This window comes from Lutjanus erythropterus, chromosome 12 (assembly GCF_056507025.1).
Source record: "Lutjanus erythropterus isolate fLutEry1 chromosome 12, fLutEry1.hap2, whole genome shotgun sequence".
Taxonomy (NCBI): Eukaryota; Metazoa; Chordata; class Actinopteri; order Lutjaniformes; family Lutjanidae; genus Lutjanus; species Lutjanus erythropterus.
In genome coordinates this window covers 5871304-5894611 of record NC_139328.1, presented here as the reverse complement: position 1 = coordinate 5894611, position 23308 = coordinate 5871304, and the positions used below count along the sequence as shown (strand labels likewise).

General features: G+C 39.8%; 1 protein-coding gene across 7 annotated transcripts in view; it reads right to left on the bottom strand.

Annotated features, from left to right (window-relative positions):
• pde4ca (phosphodiesterase 4C, cAMP-specific a) overlaps nt 1–23308 on the bottom strand; it is a 76509-nt gene that overhangs the window by 37897 nt on the left and 15304 nt on the right. For 2 of the 7 annotated variants that reach the window (XM_084731783.1, XM_084731784.1), the window contains exon 1: nt 1642–1949. The exons of 3 other annotated variants lie outside the window; for them this stretch is intronic. In XM_084731783.1, the coding sequence (XP_084587909.1) occupies nt 1642–1769 (128 nt within the window). In that variant the 5' untranslated portion in view covers nt 1770–1949. Of the gene's footprint in view, nt 1–1641; nt 2332–19569; nt 20746–23308 lie in introns of those variants that run through there. 2 more of the 7 variants (XM_084731785.1, XM_084731782.1) reach the window with 2 other exon arrangements.

Here is a 23308-nt window from a genome sequence, read left to right as displayed (position 1 = left end):
CAATGTCTCTGGATTCAGTAACCCCACTGGTTACATTTAAAAAAAACACAGCATATATTTGACCCCCCCGATTTGTGAAAAGTTGATTCAAGTTAATGTCATAAATCTGATAAATGTTTTGTTAAACTTAACTGCCTTTTAAAGAGTTTTGCAGCAAGTTAATAAAAAGTCAGCTGCAGATTCTGTACAATTGCCTGTATTTTTTATCTCACACACTCACTTAAAATTACTGTTAGACATCTGTGCAGCTTGTCACCTCATTTTCAAGTCTTGGCTGAGCCACATAATATAGTATGACCACAGTTAGTTTGTCTTTAGCCACGGATGTGATTTGGCAGCGGTGTTTATGGCAGAACAAAGTGAATAATCCAAAGTTCCACTGAGGTCTGTTTTTTTAAACCAGATACTATCTAAAATTCAAATTATCCAAAAGCCGCCTTATCATTTTCACACGCTTGTATTGAGTCTGTGTCTTGTGTGTGTGTGTGTGTGTGTGTGTCTGTTGTATAACAAAAAAAAAAAAAAAAAAAAAGAATCACTCCCTGGAGCAGTGCCTAATCTAACAAAAGAGGAGACGACACAAGTGGTCAAGAGGAAATACGATAGAAAAATATTTTGGGAGATGCAGATATGAACCCATAACAACTGATAAGGAAAAAAGAATGTTTTTTGTAAATATTGCAGCTGATAAAAGACTGCATGCAGGCCAGAGACAATCAGTTATAAAAGATGCTCACATGCTCAAAAAGACTTAAGATGCAACTGCAGGATCTCCTTTTTTCTGTTACAAAACTGTCACTGGAGCTGCACAAGTGAGATATCTTTTCCAGGTCTAAAAGTCAAAGCTACTTCAAAAAAAAAAAAAAAACCTTTTGTTTTTCTTATTAAAAGGAAAATGCCTTTTTGTCAATAGAACCTTGCAGCTGATTAAAGACTGCATGCATCACATGCTCAAAAAGACTTCAGAGGTAGCTGTAAAATCTCCATCTCCATTTTTCTGTTTTAATTGTTCTTGATGCACATGTGATTCTTTATTCCAGGTACTTGAAGTCAAAGCTGCTAATAAAAGTGTAAAGAAAATGCCTTTTTGCAAGCAGAACCATGCAGCTGATAAAAGACTGCATGCAGGCTACAAATTCCAGATGCTCAGTTATAAATGTTGTTCACTGTTTAAAAATACTTTGCTGTAGAATCTCCATGTTTCTGCTTAAATTAATACCGATAAAGGAAACTGTCACTGATGCTGCACAAAGCTGGAACCTGCAGATTTCAAATACTCAGTTATAAAAGGTGCTCACATGCTCAAAAAGGCTCAGACCACAGTGTAGCAGATCCTGCGTTCTGTAGCATTCTGTAGAATCTCCATTATTTGTGTTTCATTTCAAACTTGTGTAAGAAATTGTCATTGACAGCTGCATGAGTCATAAATGTATTCCTGGTACTTTAAGTCAAATCTACTGAAATTATTTTTAAAGGAAAGGCCTTTTTGCCAACAGAAACATGCTCCTAACTTTACTTCAGCATTATATATCTGCATAATTTTACATGTGTGTGTGGGTGTGTGTGACAGATAAAAGAAGACACTGAGAAGCACAGAAAGAAAAGGACTGAGTAAGAGTAAATGAGATAGCTCTTAATTACCGCCTGCGTTTCTGTATGATGTCAATAGGCCTGTTGACAGCGCACGGTGATCCCCATATGTTCCCACTCCTCACAGTGATACTCCGCTCCACTGAGTAACAGAACCCACAGTTCGTCGGCACACTCATCTTTTCTTTTAGTCTACTCTCTCTGTTTTAACTCGTCCTCACCCTCCTCTTCTCGGCCGCTCCACTGCTGCTGCTGCTGCTGCTGCTGCTGCTGCTGCTGCTCGCCCTCTCTTGGTTCTCCTCAGCTTGTGGCTGCTCTCATCCCTGTCAAACCCGGCCCGCTTCCTCGTCGTCTGTCTCGCTCTGTCGGGCTGTCCGGCTCTCCACGTCTTCCCAGGAGTTCTCATTACCTCTGGCAGGAGTGGACACCAGCTCTAGGACCACCGGTGGCTCCAGCGCGGAGCAATTATGCAATCCATGCTACCGTATGCTGATGAAAATCTGCTTTTTCTTTGGATGATTTGAATAAATTTGTGCCTTGCTGAGCACCTGGATTCCTTGTGCACGCTGCCAGCTGCCTGTCTGTCTGTCTGTCTGTCTGCCTTGCAGGCTGTAGAGAAAGCTTTTCATCACTCTCAGCAGAGCTCCATTAATCGGTCCCCCATGTACATCTCGTCTTTGCTCTGGGTCTAAATGTGGCGCAACACTGCTGCCCTCTTCCCCCTCTCCCTCTCTCTCTCTCTCTCTCCTTCTCTCGCTCTCTCTTGCTCTTCTTCTGTTTCTCCCTCTCTCTCTCTCTGCTTCCTCCTCTCCCCTCTGGCTGCTACACCTTTAATCACAGAGCAAACAGAGACCTTTCCTCTCCCTGGGCAAACTTGCTCTCCTGCTCCAGTCGGTCACAGAAGCCCTGAGCTCTATGTGTGTGTGTTTTTTTTTTCTTGTCTGAGCGCCCCACAGAATTCACAGAGATCTGTGCGAAGTGTGTGTGAGTGTGTGCGTCGGTGAGCAAGCTTGCGTGTGTGTGTGTAGGCATGTGACCGAGCAAGTGTCTGAGTGTGTGTGTGTGTGTGTGTGTGTGTGCATCACACACAAGGGGGAACAAGTTTCAGAGTGAGGTCAGAGCTGAGAAAGGGGGCGGGAGCAGAGCCAGCATGGTTCCTGCCTTCCCCAAATGTTTTAGCCACTTTAACCCCTTCCTACTCACACACACACACACACACACACACACACACACACACAGGGTTGGGTGCCAAACTTTTAAGGGTACCGACTGAATTATATTTGTACTGCAGAGTACCAATTCACGTTAAAGGCATGATATACAACATTTTCCAACAAAAGCAATATATAGACTCATACAAACATAATCCATTTCAATCACGTATGACCCAGTAGTGTGGTGGTGGTTGTATCTGCAGAGACTCTGTCCTCTGTCTGTGTTTCTTTATTTTATCATTAATTTGCTGTGCTCTGGATACTTTAGCAGCCCAAAACATCTGGGAATGAGACCCAAGAATCAACTGCCTTTCTGGTGTGTTTACTAACAGGTCAGACAAATCCTGATTCTACCTTTAAATTAATCGGTGCCAGATTTCAGTATCCTAGGAGCACATGTGGGTGCAAAAATAGCCTAACAGAGAGTACAGAGTGACAGAGCAATAGTGAGCCGAAAGCACTTGTAAATGTGGTTACACTTTTTAAAACTTGCCACGGACAAAACTCGCTGCACTATCTGTAATGTGAAACGCAATTCTGGGTAACCAAACACAAAATACAGTAAACCATTGTTCATAGCCTGTAAGCCAAATGCCCTCCAGCAGCTGCAGCTATAGTTAGCACACCTGCAGCTTAAAGTTTAACTAAACCCTCCATGAGCGACAAAATTTAAGTGAGGTATCGACAACTTCATCGACACCTTCAGATAATTAATGAGCTAGTTGGAGAAATTTTCTTTTGACATAACTGAGCTTTTTTCACTGTCTTGGTTGATGTTAGCTTAGCATTTTCTGAGTTAGCTAACACTCAGCCCCTGGCTGCGTTCTTACCACCATAATATTTTGTACGCTACAACAGTGTAAAAGCTAAAGAGTACACTGTTTTTCATAGACTGACAGCCAAACCCCCTGTAGAAGTTGTCGCTAATGTGAGCACGCCTGCAGCTAGCGCCTAAAAAGTTTAACTTAAACCTGCATTCACAACAAAACTTTATTTTTTTTCACTGCCTTGATTAGCTTAGCTTTTCACTAGCGTTAGCCAACACTCGGTCACTTGCTGCATCCAAAATTCCCTATCAATGTGGTATTTAGTAAGCTAAAACAGTGTGTGAGATTTATTTATGTGACTGCAACCTTAGTATGAAGCCACTATTCATGAGTTGCACCCTATTGACAGGGAAATTTTACAGTATGCAAGCACAGCGGTGGTAACCAAAACAACAACATAATAGGAAAGATAGCACATGTGCTTCCTCTTCAACACAAACAACATGGTATAATGTCCTGGTGACAGACTGACAGGCTGACAGGTTGGAGGTTGGATGGGTTTGGGAGGGTAGAAGGAGGCAGGGAGGGATTTTATATTGAGGGGAAGAAAATTTTCAAAATAAGTGTTGAAATTTGAAATGTTTAGACTTCTTTTTTTGACATTTTTGTTGTTAGAGAGAGAGAGTAAAGTACAGAAAAAAGTACCATTATCCATACGGCAATGGTTCAAATTACCCAACCCTACACACACACACACACACACACACACACACACACACACACACACACAGAATCCTAATACAATCACAGGACAGCACTCTCCCTTTGGCCACAGTGCCATTATCCTTTCCAGATGGAGTGTGTGTTCATGTGTGTGTGTATGTTAGGTAAAGAGATTGATGACAGGATGAGTATGATAGGGTATTATAGTAAGTAGCTCTTGGGACACAGCTTGCTGAGAACGAAGAACATGTACAAACAAACACTCACACACATACACACACACGTTATACAGTATGTACTCACGCACAGGCTTAGGCACGAGCATGCAAGGTCACCCACGGCCGGGGGCAGTGTATTTTTGAAGAGCAGAAATGTGAAAAGTAAATATGAAACCTAAGCTGGTCGACCTTCTGTAGGCTTCATGTGAAAACTTAAACAGGAAATATTTGACAAGAGATCAGTAAAATGAGACCGGGACCATGAATCTACAGGCGATGTTCCCAGAGTCAGCTTAAGCCTAGCTGTAGATTTTTTAGATCGGAGAAGAAGAGTTTGTAAAATTTCATCAGGACGAGCTGTGTGTGTGTGTGTGTGTGTGTGTGTGTGTGTGTGTGTGTGTGAAAGTAAATTTTAATTACTAGGGGGAGCATGATCAGATTTTTTGACAGCCAGCAGCAGTTGCCTTGGTGTTGCCAAGTCTTAGTGACAATTAGTATATATTTGTGATACAGCATTAGGTCTGAATACCAATTTTGACCTTTTGGCCTTTGCTAAACCCCTCCCCCTCGCCGTGTATGAGGCTGTAATTGAAGGGATACTCGACATTTAAATAGTTTGATGGGTGGTGTGTTTTATTACACTTGCCAAAAACAAAATACAAGAAAGTGTAAAGAGTGGATTAAATGCTGTGTTTATCTGCTGTAACATAAGCTGCAGCTTTATTTCTTTTCCCCAAGACTGTTCTGCCTTGTCCCGCCCTACTGTGCTGTGATTGGTTACTACTATTGTGCTGTGATTGGCTGTGAGCATGAGTATAAATATTGGCAGCTGGGAGAAGTTTAGAAAAGAGGTTGCGGTGGATGAATGGATCAAACACACCAAGGAATCTGGGTTTCACGTCCCATGTGAAGCTAAATGTCGCTGTCAGCATATTTTAGACTTAGCTGACTTTCTATTTCCTGTTTTTGTTTTTAATTTTTTCCATTTTCAGTTGCAGTTTGATTAGGTTTAGACAGGAAAAGTATTTGGGTAGGTTTAGGAAAAGACAACGTTATAAAGGCTTACAGGCGATAACATGGACATGTTATCGAGGCAACGAGTGCTAGCCAATCACAGCCCAGTGCATGTAGCACAGCAGCAATATGTATGCAGCATGTCTCATGCAGCACGTCAACCTGCATGTCATTTTACACCGACTTCCTTCAGAACACACAGAACCAACTCTGTTTATGTGCCCACCAACTGTTGAAGAGAGGAAACGATGGAGCTCTTTATGTTTCTCCACCTCGACAATGAGTCTCTCCTCGTCCATTTCTTTGTGGGTGGTTACTAAGCAGTACGAACGGGGGACAACTTGAATCCAAAAGTCTTGGCCGACAAAAGGTGAATGATACCACGCACCCAATTCGACTGAGTGAACAACAGTTATGTTATTATAATATTTTCAACCACTACTACCAGAAAATAATACACGAACGGCCCATATCCACATTTATTTTTGGCTAGGAAAAATACAAACGTGTGATTAAAAATAATCAAATAATATGTAGGACATTATGCTAAAGCAATTTTATATCAGTTTACATTATTTTGCGTGCTGCAGCAGGTTTGCAGCACAAAGCAAAAATATGACTCTATTCTGCATTTGCTGCAGGCTGCAACATGTTGCTTTCATATCTGGCATAAATACACACAATCCGCTACTCTAATTAATGTAATCTGGTTACTGTGTATGCTGCGCAGCAGGTGTACAAACATGCTGCATACAGTGTAAACTGGCAGTAGGGTGGGACTACACAGAACAGTCTTTGGTTTGTCAGCATGCCTGGACAACTAACTTACTATGTACAGTATTAACCAAGTGTTACTTCCAAAGTCAAGAAACTCTTTTGATTTTGATTTTGATGAGTTTGTAGGTTTGCACATTACATTAAAAAAGCTCTCTTGTGACAAGCATACTATAACCTGTGTAGTATTCAGGAGCAGCTGTGTGGAAGCTGTTCCTGCTGTTAGAGTTTAGGCTAACATTAGCAGCTGTGTCCTGTTTCTTATTGTGTTTGGGGAAGTTTACATCTGAATAACACCAGCCCTGAATGCTACACAAGAGACAGGGCTACTGTACATTTGCTAATCATCATTAGTGTGTCCTCATCCTAACAGTTTCTCTTGTAACATTAAAAGTGAAAATATAGTGTTTGGAAATACAAACAAAATGCTAAGATGCAAAACGGGGGTACTTAGGAATTTAAAAAAGTCTGATCTCAGATTTTTTATCATACTTAAAAAAATATGACTATCTAGCTCTCACTGTGATACAAGAACTAATATTCCTTTATTTTTATGTCCTATATGGATCATCAAATAGTGAGGATACAAAAGTTTTACCTAAGACAGTAGTCCAAAAAATGCTCCATTTGTCTGACAACCCATAATCTTGAAAACAAACACCACTTGCTCCAAAAATGGCCCTAATCCCACCCTTAATAACTCGTATGTTCTCCCTGCAGTCGTTAGTTCTGGGACTGCTGGCCATGTCGATGGTGCAAAATCAACTGGGGTGTTGCTTTTATTAGGTAATCTTTCTGGCCTTACACCAAATGACATTACAAACCATCTTACTGTCGCAGACAATCAACCGTGTTGCTAGATGTGGTGTTTTGTTTGTCGTCTTGACTGTTGTTGCAAAATCAAACATGTTTAACATCAGTTATTAGATATTAGAGTTGGGGTTATTTTCGCAGCATTGGCCCTTTGGAGCAATGGGTGTTTGTTTTCATCAAAACAGACAAACAGGGTTTCATTCCAATAGGACTTTTTTTTTTTGACTGCCCCTGAGACTGTGGTGAAATACATTTTTTTGTCCCTTTTACATTTGATTCTCCTGGCACCCTGAACCCTGAAGATAACCTCTGTCCGACCTTTACTCATGTCCGCACAAGCTGTTCTTACCCCCACTCATCCCATTTGTTTTGTAACCAATCGTGACATCTAATGACCACATCCTTGTTTCCGTGTTCTTCTTTCTTATCTCAGGTTTTACGTACGTTGTTTATTTATGTATATTCCTGTATGCGTCATTAAACTTTGTAACACTGGTGAACTGAGCTCTGCTTCGTGTCACTTTATGTTTGAGCGCTTGTTGCTTCCAGATATCAACTCTCACGGGCCAGTAACTGAGGAAATAATCGATCACTACAGAGACACATACAGTCTTTTAGCTTGATTATCCTGTATGTAACCATCAACCATAGGTGTTAATTTAAAACAAGCTGGCAGTAAACACTAAAAAGCTGAAGAAAGTGTTTTAAACTAGCGCATGGAGCTAACGCTGCTTAAAGTTTAATAGGCTGGCTAACCTCAGCTGATAAAATCTGCCGATTAGTTGTTGTTTCAGCAAAACTGTTGTTAGATATAAATGAGAAACTTTTGTTTACTTCTGTCTGAACAGAAGAACCCGCTGTTTCAAAAATCACTTTGAATTTGAAGCGGAAAATTTCCCACCGTTGTAAACCGCATTACACGCCTTGTGTTCTGGAAAGCTTGGCAGGCGCAGCGGGGCATGATGGCCAGTCACTCGCTATCCGGCCACATCCTACACACAAAAAGCATCTCCATAAATGGATGTGCGCTTCAAGCTACGTTCTGCAGTACAATACGGTTCAATTAAATTGGCAAATCATTCGATTGCATGAGCTCATCAGCATGAACTTTACAAATGTTGAGCAGAGAGACAAACAATAGGTGAGAATGGAAAAGAAAAAGCAAGAAAACATGACTGGTAATAGAGGCTCAATAGGTAACTTTAACATGAACCAGACCCCTTTATAAAGGCCAGAGAGTTCAAAATGCATCATGACCACTGCTCCATTACCTACATATGTGAAAAAGTTGGCTTATATTTTTTTCATATGCTGTGGCATTAATTTTCAACTTTATATTTACGTTGGTTGCGCCATACAGCACAGACAGCTTATAACTGTGGCATTTTGCTCTTTAAAAGTATTTAATATAATCCTTCAATATAACACAAAGGTTCTGTGTCTGTGGCACTCCAGAAATACTGCCATTTAAGGAAATCTGAAGAAGTGCACGCACAAAAAGGGCCAATAAAAACCGCAAACTGAGCAGACATACAATACAGCTGTGTATTATGGGTCTTATGCAGCCTGAATTCAACTGCAACAGTTTATAAATCCAATCACACGACTTCAATGAGTTAAATGAAAGCTATTTGGGTTCTGCAGGAACAGAATCGTGATCAGGACCCTCATAGTTTAATAATAAAAAAAAACTCAGCAAGTCAAATCTGATATACTGAATACTTTCACTATGAAGTATTTCCATTTGTTTAGTTTCCTGGCTCTGTATTTACACTTATCTTTTCTGAATAAATACTGTACAAACGCTGACATGTGATCTGACTCTGGACTCGTAAAACTTAAAAATTTATCTCCAGCGTCCTGATGCAAATCCAGTGAGAGGATGTTGTTGTGAGCATGAACTTTGGACACATTTTCATGACAAGAAAATTGTTTTCATGTGCAGTTAGAAGAATAAAGGGTCACACTTTATTTTACAGAACACTAATAAGACCTAAGAAGCTAAACTTTGCATTAAATTAAACAAAAACTAGAAATAATGTGTTCTTTATTCAACAGTATTACACCCTTTATTAGACCCTTATTAGACTTTATTAGGTGTAAACCACAAGTTTCATCACCACATGATATTATATGGATTCTTTGGACAATTAGAAAATATTTGCTCTTATCACAAAGTCTGCCACGATACGATTTCATTCGATTCAGTTCAGGGGTCTTTAACACATTCATCCATTGTCTGTAACTGTTTATCCCTGAGGGGTCATGGTGGGGCTGGAGTCTATCCCAGCTGACTTTGGGCGAGAGGCGGGGTTCACCCTGGACAAGTCGCCGGTTCATCTCAGGGCTGACGCAGACAGACAACCAACCACACACGCTCACATTCACACCTACGGGCAATTTAGAGTCACCAATTGACTTATTATGCTGCAAGGCTTTGGACTGTGGGAGGAAGCCGGAGAACCCGGAGAGAACCACCGCGGACACGAGGAGAACATGCAAACTCGGCACAGAAAGGTCCTGCCCCTGCCACAAACTCTGTTGAGCGTTCAATATAATCAATATATCGATCCAGCCCAGTGTACCATTACACCCCTAGTAATTAGGATCACATGACAATAGAACTCTATGCTAAACTGAAGTGTCATATTTTCCACATTTAGATCCTCATTAGACTTTTTAGTTTACTGTACATTTCTATTGTCATGAAATGAAAGAATAATAAGGGTCCAACAGTGGGAAATAATAAACTTTAGTTTACAGTACAGTTCTGTTGTAATGTGTCCTTAATTACTCTCTAAGAAAGTCTAATAATGGCCTCATAAAGGGTGTAATACTGTCTTATAAAGAACATATTATGTATAATTCGATACAAATTATGGCTTGTGACATTTTATCAGATGTAAGGTAAAACTTCTGTTCAATAAAGAACACATTATTTCTATTTTTTGTCTAATTTGATACAAAATACGACTTGTTTCTTCTTGTTAGTGTACTGTAAAATAAAGTGGGGCTGAATAAAGTGCTTAAACAACACAGTTCAAGAGTTTTATCCTTGTTATCTACAGAGGACATGCACACACATGCACCGACACACACTCTCATACACACACACACACACACACTCATTGGCTGTACACCAGAGGACTTCACAGTGTTCAATGTATCTGCGTCATCGTGGTGGAAGAGAGTGGATGTTTGAAGAAAGACAGACGTGAAATGTTTAGTCCTGCTCAGTATCTTCTCATCTCGCCTCGGGATGGTCATGCTCTAAAGCGCCGGACGCCGAGGACGAGTCGACGTGGCGAGGTAATCTCTATAAACTAAAAAAAAAAAAAAAAAAAAGCAAGGCATCATAAATTTTTGGCTGACCTCTCACTTGTGGGCTTAATAGTCCATTATTTGCAAAGGGGCCTCATGACATCATGTGCTGGCTGCATGGAGGCATGGCTAGCATTCCTGGATAACGAGCTGTTTTGAAGTCGGCGAGCAGCGCTGTGTGTCGGCGTTGTTGCCTGTCAGTGGACATACTGTCTGTTTGTGGTTTGTTTGTAAAGCTCGCTGACACTGACTAATTTCCACCGTCATATTGGCCACTGAGAACCAATCATGTTTGAATGAGAGCACTGTACCAGAAAATGTACAATAAAAATACTGTAATAGCATAATCAGGAGGGACTGACTGGCTTCCTTAACCTGGCTTTGAGTTTTATTTTATATTGAAGGTTTTTGACATTTAAGGCAGCACTAAACGCACAATATGTAAGATCTAACACTAGGGGTCTCTCTGACGTTAAAACATAACAAAAGACAGTTTGATGAGTTTGATCTTTTCTCCAAAATCTGTCTGACTCAGGCAGAAATTATGTTCACGGACGAGGTGATGTATTATCCGACGTGTCCTGTGTTTTCATGGAAACTGTTGCAACTTCAGATTTCATTTTATTACTTTTTCTTTTCTTCTTCTCCCTCTTATTATTTTATCTAAACTTTACTCTTCCCATCAATTAAGTACTGCTATTTTCTCCCTCGTATGCGTGCATGTGTGGATGTGCTTCTTGGGTAGACGGGTGGGGATACTGGACCCTCCTTTGTAGAGAAGGATGGACAACTGGCACGAGTGAGCAGGAGCATGTTGTAACAGGGTTTGTAAGAGACAATCAAAGACCATTAGAGACTATTAGTATTAGGTTTAATTGCATGCTATTTTGATTTCTGTGCAAATATTAATAAAGAGATTTGAAAAAAAAATATAGCAACTAGCAGCTAGTAGGAAATGCACCATTACCTTAAATAAATTAAGGACTTATTTGGGATAATTTAAGTACATATCTAGACAAAAAATATAACATATGTCTAGGGTTTTTAGGCATTTTATCTGCAGAAATGTTACAGTTTTTTCTGCCTTTGATTTTGGATTATGAGAAGAAAAAGCAGTTAAATAATGCAAACAAAACAGAAAATATTAACTGATCAAATTAAAAGTGAATTAACTGGAGAATGAGCAGGAGTTGGAGGCATAAAATTCTCAGTTTCCTCTAACAGAGAACTGATGAGCAGTTTAGAAACAGCCTGTCATTTCTCAAAAGTTAAAATACCTCATAATAACAAATTAAAAACAGCCACCATGCTTACAATTTTACACCTGCTTCTCCCAGACCTTATATCACAGAAGCATATTATAGAAGTGCATGGTTTAAATAATAATAAAAAATATATATATATTGCTTTAACCCAAACATGCAGTTGTTAGCAGTGTGTGCTGCTTTCCTGTCATTCTACCATTTTGAAACTAGTGTTTGAAAAAAGCTTCACAAAGCCTGAGTAAATCAATCTGAAAAAGTTGATGCATCATTACAAGAAAAGTAAATATTCTAGAGGGAAAACCCCACTTTATTGGTTCACAGCGGTACGAGAAACAGCCTCTTATGAGCAACTAATAAAAATATAATAACTGAAAATGGACCAGGGAGCTTCCAGGTCAAGTATTTACTGAGGTATTTTTATGTGTCTACATTTGTGCATGTATGTTATGTGTATGTGTACATATATATATCATTATTATCATTGATCAGTTTGTTGTATTTCTATTTTTTTTAACTGGATGTAGTTTTTACCATTCTAATTTTATTTGTACCTGCTGGTGTTGGCTTTTAGTTTGTGGTTTTAGATTTGTATTTATTTATTTATTTTTTTGTCATTACCCATCTGTTAAACACTTTGACTGCCTTTTTTGATGTCAATGAAGGAAATAATAAAAATCACAACCAAATCATCATCCGAAATTAAGCATGTTTACTGTTTTTGGAAACTGGGATCTCCGTTAGATTTTAAAATAACTTTCTGTTGGTGTGAACAACGCTCGGCAGTATGACGCAAGTTTGTCGGGGGACCCTGTGTTGTTGGGTACAGAAGAGTTCAAGAGGTTAACAAAACAGCTGCAGAAGAAAAGGGTACACAAACACAACAGTACACACACACACACAGGCATATTCACACGAGCCATTTCTACTACAGTTTTCCAAATCAGTAACAGGATCTCCAGGAAGAATTATTCCCCAAAATCACTGCTTCCTTTAAAACAAAAAAGAAAAATTTCCCTTTTCTTACTTGAACAAAGAACTTTTTTTATCCAGCAGTCATCATTTGCAGGAAGTACAGGATTGCAGCATGTTACATATCTTCAAAAGCAGCCGCTCTGTTTATTATTTCAAATTAAAGGTAATTACCACAGAGTGGAAGAAAAGCAAACAAACTGAAAGACATCTCCTCGTGGTACAAATGTCATCTATAATACTGTGTGCGATGTAACAAAGCAGCAGCACCAGGTGTGAGCCTGTGGCTGCTGCTCGCGTCCTATATTTAACCGAGTCTCGGTGATGTCAAACGTCATGTTACAGCATGTACTGTAGTAAAGGCTATCAGTGTGTCGCCTCATGATTCATTAGGCTGCCATCTGCTAGCATGACGGCGGGGTTTGGGGGCTCCTCTGATTTGGGGATTGGGTGGATGACAGACTTGTGCGCACACATGCAAAATGCACACACACACACACACACACAGAGCCCAATAAGGCCGGCACGTACGCACATGGGAGCTCACTAATGCATGCACATGTCCAGGGACATGGACACACACTCACACAATCAGATGGTCTGTGCGGACACCCAGATGGCAGGTGGCCACTCCTTCGGCAGGGAAGTGTTTGTTGGAAAAACAAGAGCCGTGAAATGCTCCGTCAGAGCTGCCACGTCACCGTTTCACCTCCGAAAAAATGCAGCCTTGCTTATACTGTACACCTTGACCCACACTCTGTGTCGGCTACAACAAATGTGCGTGTGCATGTTGGGTGCTGTATATGTAATAACAGGTGTAAATAATGCTAGCTGTGTGCACTACATCAGTGTCCTGCTTCTAGTTTTCATGAGTTGATAAAATAAAAACAATGAAGTCTCCATTTTGGCACAAAGCGACAGTTTGAGGTTGCCAAGGCAGAAAGGAATTTAAAGTATGGGAGAGGACAACATCAGCTGACCTGACACGTTCATAAAGTGCCAAACCGAAGGTTAATTCTGCAAGACACCTTAAAAGATGAAATTAAAAATCTAATTTAAAAAAAATCAAATGATTATTGGAGGAGAGCTCAGCGATAGTTGGTCAGACTACATATTAATATTAATGTAAAGGGATATTTCTCAGAAAATCATTGCACCATGCCTGTAATCAGGAATACTTTGATTTCAGCTTCTTAAATGTGAATATTTGTCTGCAGAGAATGTTGACTTTTCTTCTTTAAAAAAATTACTCAAACTGATAAAAAATAGATTATAAAAATAGATGGCATTTAATTTAATAGTTGACAACTAAATTTAATCCTTGCAGCTCTAATACAGAGAACACACAAGTAGCAGTATGGAAACATACAATATTCAATGAATGAAGTACAGATATACAATATTAAATAAACGTATAGAATTAACGTAATTTATAGTATAAAAGTGACAACCTTAAACTACTGTACTTTGAAAGAAAAAAAGGGTGAATAACTGTTGATTCTGCTGCATCAATGTAAACGCTCAAACTGACATCTGTCTCATCTCTCTACAGCAGCACTGTTAAAGTCTAACTAGTCTCTTTCCAGCGGTCTTAAAATAGAATTATAATCTAATAAAACCACCACGTTGTCTTTTTTCTTTCTATATCAAACAGCTGCCCCGTCTGCAGGAGGTCACTGCTTTCAAACAGTCTCTGAGCAAAACTTATCCGGGTTCTCCCTCTAGTGGTGGCAGTGAACACTCATCCTGATGCTGCTACATTACAAACCAGCACCAAGGTCTGAAACAAATGAGACGATTTTCTCCTGAAATTGATTAATTTATCAATAATAAAGTGAGTCAAAATGACAATTTCTGATTAATCATCATCATCATTAGTATACAGTTTGAAAGAATACAGATCATGAAAATATTAAGTCCTGTGCAACAGTCATCACAATTATTCCACTCAAAATAACCAGGTGTCAAACATCTCAGTTACAGTTTGGTTTAGTTGACAGATGTTCAGTGATGTGAAATGCACAGTTAGCCATCTCATTTTTTAAACTTAACAGCAGTACAATTAAAGAAAAGTGTTAAACATTTATTTTTTATGTCTGCAATGTTACCTTTGTGGGTTATCTTTGTAAACTGCCCTCTAATAATTAGTCATTCTAATTTTATTAAATTACTTTCTGTACTTGTATATATAAAAGCGTGTGCAATCGTATAGTTTCTCTTTTTTCTTTTGTCTTCTTTTTCCTTTTCTATTTCTTTTCCATTCATTTAATATTTTATTTTTGTCTCATTTCTAATGGACTCGGGTATACACTAAAATAAAACAAAATAAAGCAATATATATGTATATATGAAAATAAGAGTATATATTGCTTTATTGTATTTTACTTTGTTTTATCCTATATTTTTCAAATTTTTATTTATTGTCTGCACTGCATGTGTGTGTAGCATGAACGAAGTACAACTAAAACAAACTTTAATCTATTTTAATGCCGATATTACTGCTGTTTGTCTGTTTCTGCTTTTATTTATGTTTTTATATATTCATATTTTTTGCACATAGAGAGAAACCATTCATAACTATAATTATAATAATCTTTATGATTCTGATTGTGTGATGATAATAAATTACCTTGATGTCTAGGCACCGGAGAGTCCCTCAGAGAGTTTTTATCTGTATATGTACATGACAAGTTGTATTATTGAATATGTGTGAACATATAAATCAAATAAAATTATTTCTTATGATTCAATGCCCTGATTCTTCAATGTCTGATGTCTTTAAGTAGCAGCACATCTAATCTGTTCAGGACATAGCACAGTTCGGAAAGAACATTTAAAATGACATTTCCTTTTAAGTATCATCATTTTACTGTTGTTATCGTCGCTCCAGTCTCTCTGAACTTCTGGATAAAGTAAAGACACCTGCGTCCTCTCAGAGTTAATACAGTAAAGTTGTTAGTTTTGAATTCCAGCAGTGTTAGTTAGTGCTGTCCCTGCTGCTGCTGCCAGCCTCAGAAATCAATGAGGCTCTGGAGGCGATTGGGGAAATCAGTCATGCTGAAAATATGGAGTACAGCAGTGACGCACACAGCAGCCACACAGGCCCTATTGACTAATCTGGGTGTGTGTTTGAGGGGGGGTGCACTGGCGGCTATATTGGGACCTCTGACATTGACACTGTTGCCCTTTGGTTGGATGGCCTCACTTGACACTTTTTTTTTTGGGTTTCCTCCTCATTCTTTTAATCACCTTTTCTCTTTGTTGACCACTTCAGTTTTCACTTTTAATACTCTTTCCATTCGGTTACCCCCCCACGCTCTCTCCTTCCAGTCATTATCTCCACGCTAAAAGCAGCGCTATCTCAACCCACGTCCTCTCTATCACTTCTTCTCCGCCCTCTCGTCTGTGCCTTCACCCGCTTTGTCTAAATTATCTCTTTTCCCCACTCGCTCAGCCGTTGCGTCTGTCTCTCTCGCTCTCACCTCACTCTTCCCATCATCCTCTGCTTCAGATAAATGGCATCTTCTCAAACTGTCGCCGCCACAGCAACAACTATCTTCTCATGATACCGGCTGAGAGCTCTCCAGCCTCGTCCGGCCTTAATGCAGTGACACTGTGTTGTTTAAATGTCCCATGCTGCAGCCAGAGAAGCCATAAAAAGAATTGTTGAGAAGGTTACTAGTAGTGTGTGTGTCTGTGTGTGTGTGTCTATGTGCGTCTGTGTGTGTGTGCGTGTGGTGGGATGAATAGTGCCCTGGTACTGTTAGTACAAGTGAGGATAAGAGCTGTCTCTGTTGTGATGGACACACATGGATTACAAGAGACTGCTTTGTCTCACTGTGTGTGTGTGTGTGTGTGTGTGTGTGTTGCATAAGAGCGAGGAGAATGATTTATTTACAAAAGAATTTAACTACTACCTTAACTAAATAAAGCACCAGGACTTGTGAAACACACGCACATGAGTGGCATCTTATCCATCACCAGGTTTGGCAAAAGTACGCACTTTCTTTGCTCAAGTGGAAATACAGATAATAGTTGCATAAAAAGTGCTGATTCAACTTCAACTTCAATTTTACTCAAAGTATAAAAAGTACAAGCTCTGAATTCTATTCAAAGTATAAAAGTACAATTCTTAACTGGCTGTTAAATGAAACCTCAGCTTCCCTCCCTTGCTACATCTTTTGCGTCTACGTCTTTAATATCTTGCGCCAAGCGTGATATGCACTGATGGATACAACACGTAACTGTCTCGTCTAGTCACATGCTCTATGTGCTCTTCCATTTAGGTTGAAGTCGGTCTGGATGTTGGGAAGGCGGCACACAATAACGCAAAATAAAAACACTCAATAAATTCCCTCAAATGCACTGAAACTAAAGAAATTAGAAACGTAAGGGGTAGAAAGTGCAGATGTTTTTGTTAAAGTGTGGGGAATTATCACAGCTATATCTGTCTATATCAGTATTAGTGTTATGTTGTCCAGGACATAATCCAGACTGTTGTTTTTCAGTTTAATATGCAGCTTTTTATGAATATTTGTTCCTTTTTCTTCATTCAAGATGTTCTTTTGATGTGTTTTTTTTATTTAGTATCATTAAAAACACCAGTGAAAGCTAACTATTTCAGTGACCAGATCATTTTGAATAAATAAAGAACACACGCTTAGAAATAAGGGTTCCAAAGGTTCATCAAAGATTTTTTGTAAGACTTCAGGGTTCAATTAAGAACCCTTTTCATCCAAAGAACCCTTTCTAGAAGAGAGAGCAAAGAATGCCTCTGTCACTTGAAATATAAGTGGGTTCTTGGTAGAATCCCCTACATGGGCTCTAGTTCTCATCTCTGTTCATCACCATACAATAAATGCATCATTGTCTTTACTGGCTGAAAATGAAAAACAAGTTTTGAACTTTGCTTTGATCTGAAACTCCCAGCAGAAACTCGATGTACAAATCAGGTAAAGAGAATAGAGGCTTGTTCTGTTCCCCTCTGCACTTCTGTGGTCTAAAATCTCCTACTTTGATCTCCTCATATGATCCAAACAGGCTCACGGCTGGAGGAGTTCGGATGACACTCGCGAGGCACATGCCTTATGCCCAGAGTTCAGTAAAGTTTGCCGCACCGCACTGAAAAGAAAAGAAAAAAAAAAAAACACACGCACAGCAAGCTCTGATTTTTTTTTTTCCCTTTTTCTTTCAGTGCAAAGAAGAAAAAGAGGGTTATTCTTTATATGCATCTGTGCAGCATTTAAAGCAGATATATCTGTGATTGTGAGTCAACTTTCACGATGCATACGGACTCATTTTGGCCTCCAGATTCAAGTTGTGTGTGTGTATTCAAGCGCTGTGTGTGGCTATATGTGTGTATCTGCTTTTAGTCTCTATAAAACTTACATAATGACGTGTCCTGCGGGGATCTCATGACAGCTGTAGTAGATTTTATATTTCTCCTGTATCCGGCCTGGTGATTACACAGTCGTATCAAGTTACAACAACAATTAAAGCAATCAGTCTCATCACAAGGGAAGCATGTTACCATGATTTTTCTCTTGGAACCGAGTCCGTTTGACACATTTATTTTATCCCTCTCTGTTTGGTTTCCTAGTGTACAAGATCGAAAACAGAGATGAAATCTGCTCCATCTGCAGCTCTCATGGACAATTTTTCCACAGCGGGCTGATGTTTCTGCAGTCCTCTTATGAAACCCAAAGGTCCTGGACCGCATGACGGCCGTACCGTGCCTGACACGGACGCCACAGCTTGGCTCGGGTCCACAGACACCCAAGGAAGGCCATCAGCGGACAGAGACATCGATCCGACATGCCACCCCCGAGGCCTGCAGCGCCAACCACAGCACCAACAGCAGCACCCACCGGCTTCACCAGAGCACGCAGCGAATCATTTGGCAGACTGTGTTCTTTTGGTGCCTAAAGGAGTTTTTAACTGGTTATGAAACAGTCTCAGTTTATCACCAATGCCTCTATAAGGCCTACATGAATAAACGAGAGCATCAGCGAGAGGATAGGCTATTTCTATGTAGTTATTCTTAATGCCCGCCAACAAATCTGATTCTCTCTGAAACTGGATGAAACTAGCCTGTGTTTACATTTTTGCAGGCAAAGTTACAGTGAGAGGTTAAGACTGTTAAAAAAAGCATGACGATAATTTTATTTTTGACATTTTCTGGTAGTTATGTTGGAAACACCACTTTTGTCCACAGGCGATCCAAGAACAACTGCTAATTATTTTCACAATTAATTGATTAGCCTATAAAACGGGCTGTTTACTCTGCTTGGTTGTGAGTTAACTATGTGTTGTCTGTCAAGGTGCCAGAACAGCTGATCTGGAACACCTGGGCCCGGTGACTGACTTTTGTTTGTTTCAACTCCACGACCCATCACCCTACATCATCCACTCGCACAGCCACATGTCCATCACTGATGCCACTGACCTACACATAACTACAGTTATCATTTACTTTATCTTGCTTTAATTTAAGAAATATTTGGTATCCGTTTGCACTACGTATCTTTCCAATATTTGCTATAGTCTGTGAGCCAGGTTATGACAAAGTGGGGGCTCGTCCAGGATTTGAACTCAGGACCTTTCGCATATTTCAATAACTTAATAATTTACATAGCTTTTTGTAGTCTAGACAACTGCACAATAAACAAAACACATAACACCAGCGATGAACACCAACACAATGTGATACTACTGTAAACACAATGTTAGAAAAATCCCCATCAGCTGATTATATTTCATGTATTGTAAGAGACAAAAAAAACAGGCAGTACTTGCCAGACACAGAAACAAGTGAAATCCGCTTTCCGAAACTTCCTGAACATCTGCAGACATGTATTATGTTGCCTTCACTGTAATCACAATCACACAACCGGGTACGTACCCAATGCACGAGTGCCTGCGAGTGGAGAAGTTGCTGTGCATCTTCCTTGGAAAACGAGAGTCTTTGTTCATCATATTTTTTTGGCAGGTTCAAAAAGGAGCTGGGCTGAGTTCAGAGAGGCATCAAAATCGCAGCTTTGGTAGGAAAAATGAACTCCCCCATGCTAATAAATCAGATGGCAAAGCTGTCCGAAATGTCTGGTCACAAGTTGTACGAGACGGATCCCTCTGACAAGATGGTGCAGGAAAAACAGGTCCAAGAACGACAAATGTAAAACGAGCAAAGATGCAAAACAGCCAAACACGAGTGTCATCAGCTGCACCTGGTGAAAGCGAGAGTGAAAGTGAACGCACCAGCGAGAGTCAGGCCTCCTGAGCCCTCCTCTGTACTGTATTTATTAGATAAAACTTATTAGCTAGAAGCGATTCACTTCCAGGTCAGTGCAGAATCAACGGATCAAAGTGCATCAAACTGGAAACTCAATTTGCCGTTCAGCTTTTTGGTCCCGCCGTTAAGGATATGTCCATTTGTTTTTGTAGTAAAAGGAAGAATCAAAAAGGTTCAGCTCAATGTGTGTGTGTGTTCGTGTGTGTGTGTGTGCATGTGAACAGCCTAAAAAGGCAAAGAAAGTCTTGTCTGTTTGAGACCAATCAGAGGGTGAGTTAGCACATCATCTCACTGACAGTGAAAGCACAGGGCCGAATCAAATCAAGTGAAATTGAGGATGGTGTCAGCTGTCAGCGCTCATCTGGGACTACTTCCTCACTCGTTCCTCAGACGTGCCAAGATAAACGTTTCTTTCGCTCGTGAGTGTGTGTGCTTTTTTTCTCTCCTCGTACTCCTAAATAGGAAAGCTTGAATTCTTCCGAATGAGCTCCGAGCTGGCAAATTCCTCCACGACAGGCCCCAGGTATTCTCTGTCTTTAAAAATCAGGTCCATCTGAACACACAGGGTTGCCTCTGTGATGCTGCACCACCAACAGACTGAGTTATTCTTAGTGGAGGGGGGGAAAAAAAGTGAGCTGGAAAGAGTGTTATAATCCCATCAGATGCTCCCTGGAGTGGGCCGTCCCATGTAGTCCCTGTCAGCGAGCTATAACAGACTTCTGCTCTCTCGGTGTCTCTTCTCTCCTGAGAGTGGTGGGACCAAACTCAGGCTTAAAACAACAAACAACAACACTATCTCCCCTGAGAGTGAGAGAGAGAGATATTGTGGAGGGGGGAGGGAAGGGGTGGGGTGTTGAGAGAGAGACAGAGCGTACAGAGAGTACAGACACAGACGGTCATCGCATGAGAAAGAGGACCAGTGTGATCAGCACTGGGGTTACAGTGGGATGAGCAGAGGTGAGGGGAAAAAAGAAGAAAATAAAAGTGCTATATTAGTGTTAAAAGTACAAAGTTTTCAGCATGGAAGTTTGTTTCTACGAGAGTGTGCACGGTTCCTCTTTTCGTGTAAGCAGGCTGACTCCATGCCAGCAGTGACAATAGTGCACTGGTCGATCAATACTTCAATATTGCATGTGTGCGCTTTTTTTTTTTAAATTTTCCTTTTTAATATTGAGTTCTCTCTCTCTCTCTCTCCTCATGCCAATGATATAATCCATCTGATTTGCACAATATCCTCTTCACAGTTTGGCAAATATTTGGTGTCATTATACACGTGACTGTGAAAATTCAGCAGAGCAGACGTGATTAGTGAAGGGTGGAAACATCTCATTTTTCATTGTGTGAGGGAGGTGCAGACAGGAAGTCTGTTACATCACATTTGAGGTTTTATTACCGTCCGTGAGCAGCGTCAGGTTAAATTGTCTGAAGCTCAGTGGTCAAATATTCCACTGTGAAACAGTTTTAACACTTAAACAACACTGAAATTAGCAGTGTCGTAGAAACTTTTAAAACTGTAGTTTACCAAACTACGAGCTACTTCACTTTTAAAAGTATTTAATCTACAACCTTGACTGTAAGCGGATGTTTGTGTCAAGTTTGAAGAAATTCCATCAAGGCATTCCTGAGATATTAGATTATTAGAGCATTCCCAAAAATGGGACAGACAGACAGACAGATGGGCGAACTTAGAACCTCTGGCACAGAGGCATAAAAGCTATTAAGATCTGAATGTAGTTAAACAACCACCCACGTACTGCAAATCGTAGCTAAACTAGAAATTAACTGCATGTACAACTGTATTAACTATACCCCAACACTGGAAATAAATCAGTTACATGGAGAAAGATCTTTACTGGGATAAAGTTTAAGTGGTATTTGAAAGTATATATATATATATAACTGAAAATATATGTTGTAACTAATGCCTTTTTCCTTTTGGTTCTGTGTGTGTTACCAGAAGCTGCATGTCGATGAATAGCAGTGTCATTTAATGCCACATAATGGGGCAAAAATACAGATTTACTACTGACTATTTGGAGGTAAAATATTTGGAGGTTAAATACACATTTATGCAACCTAGGTTGTCAGACCTTTCCTATAAATTACAAAAAAGTCTTTTATACCAACAAGTTTTTATTTTAGTTTTATTTTATTTAGTGTAAATAGTCTTAAGTGTAAGATTTTGTCAAATTTAGTATTTTATAGGTTTAATTTTTTGACATACATTTTTTTCCATTTTATCTTTATTCTATATGTATTCTATTGTCACTCAATCCCTTCTATCTGTACTATTTGAGCTGCTGTAACATGTGAATTCCCGCAGTGAGTGACTAACAATATTCCTCAACAGTCTCACACCAGAATAAATTCAGGGCCTTTTTAAATCTCCTGAAATATCAGGGTCCCTACTCTGCCACACACCAGCAAAAGGATAATAACCTCTTGCCTGTAGAAACAGAAACACATCCTCCTGATGCCTCATGCTCACATGTCACAACACAGCAGCCTCTAGTGGAAAAGAAGAGCAACTGCAACATTAACCTCCATCTGCAGCGCGTGTGAACATCCTGAACATACCTTGTTTTACTGTAACATACCTGAGTGACAGTGGAAGTACTGACCTCAGGTTATTTCTTCAGACTCAATATGGCATGTTTTAAAAAATCCCCCAAAATGACTCATACTGAAAGGAATGAATCTGTAGTCTGAACTGTAATTATTAATAAAGTAGTAATTACTGTTTGTTGATGGTCTATCAGCCCAGAAAATGTTCAACATTTATCAATAAAGGACGAAACTGGCCATCATCCCAGAGCTGGCTTGAAAAAACAATTTTCACGAAACGTTTTTCCAGAAAAATATTCATTTGACGTGGTGTCTCTGGTGTGGAAAAAGAGGCTTAATCAACTTCGACACTAAGTGAAAATAACTTCACGGGTATGTTCTATATTTGAGCTGCCTGCGACATTTATTTTCCGCTGGACCCCCAGTTTGTTTAATTCCTCCTCCTTGCCAGCCATCCTGCAGTAACTCATCTCCATCCATTTATTTCGGCTCTGACATTATGGGACACTGCACATACCCTGCAGAGGGACACTTCCAATGGCCTGACCTCGGAGCTGTACAATGTAAAAGCTCTGACATGTTGAATACACTCCTAGAAATAAGGGTTCTTCCTCAAGGGCCGAGGTTCTACCCAGAACGGTTTGCTTCTTATGAAACCCTTTTTTGATGAATGGGTTCGTCAGGGGTTCTTTTTAAGACTAAGGGCTCCAGTAAGAACCTTTTTCATCCAAAGAACCATTTTTAAATAGATATTCTCTCAGTGTAAACAACGGTAATTGTAAAACAG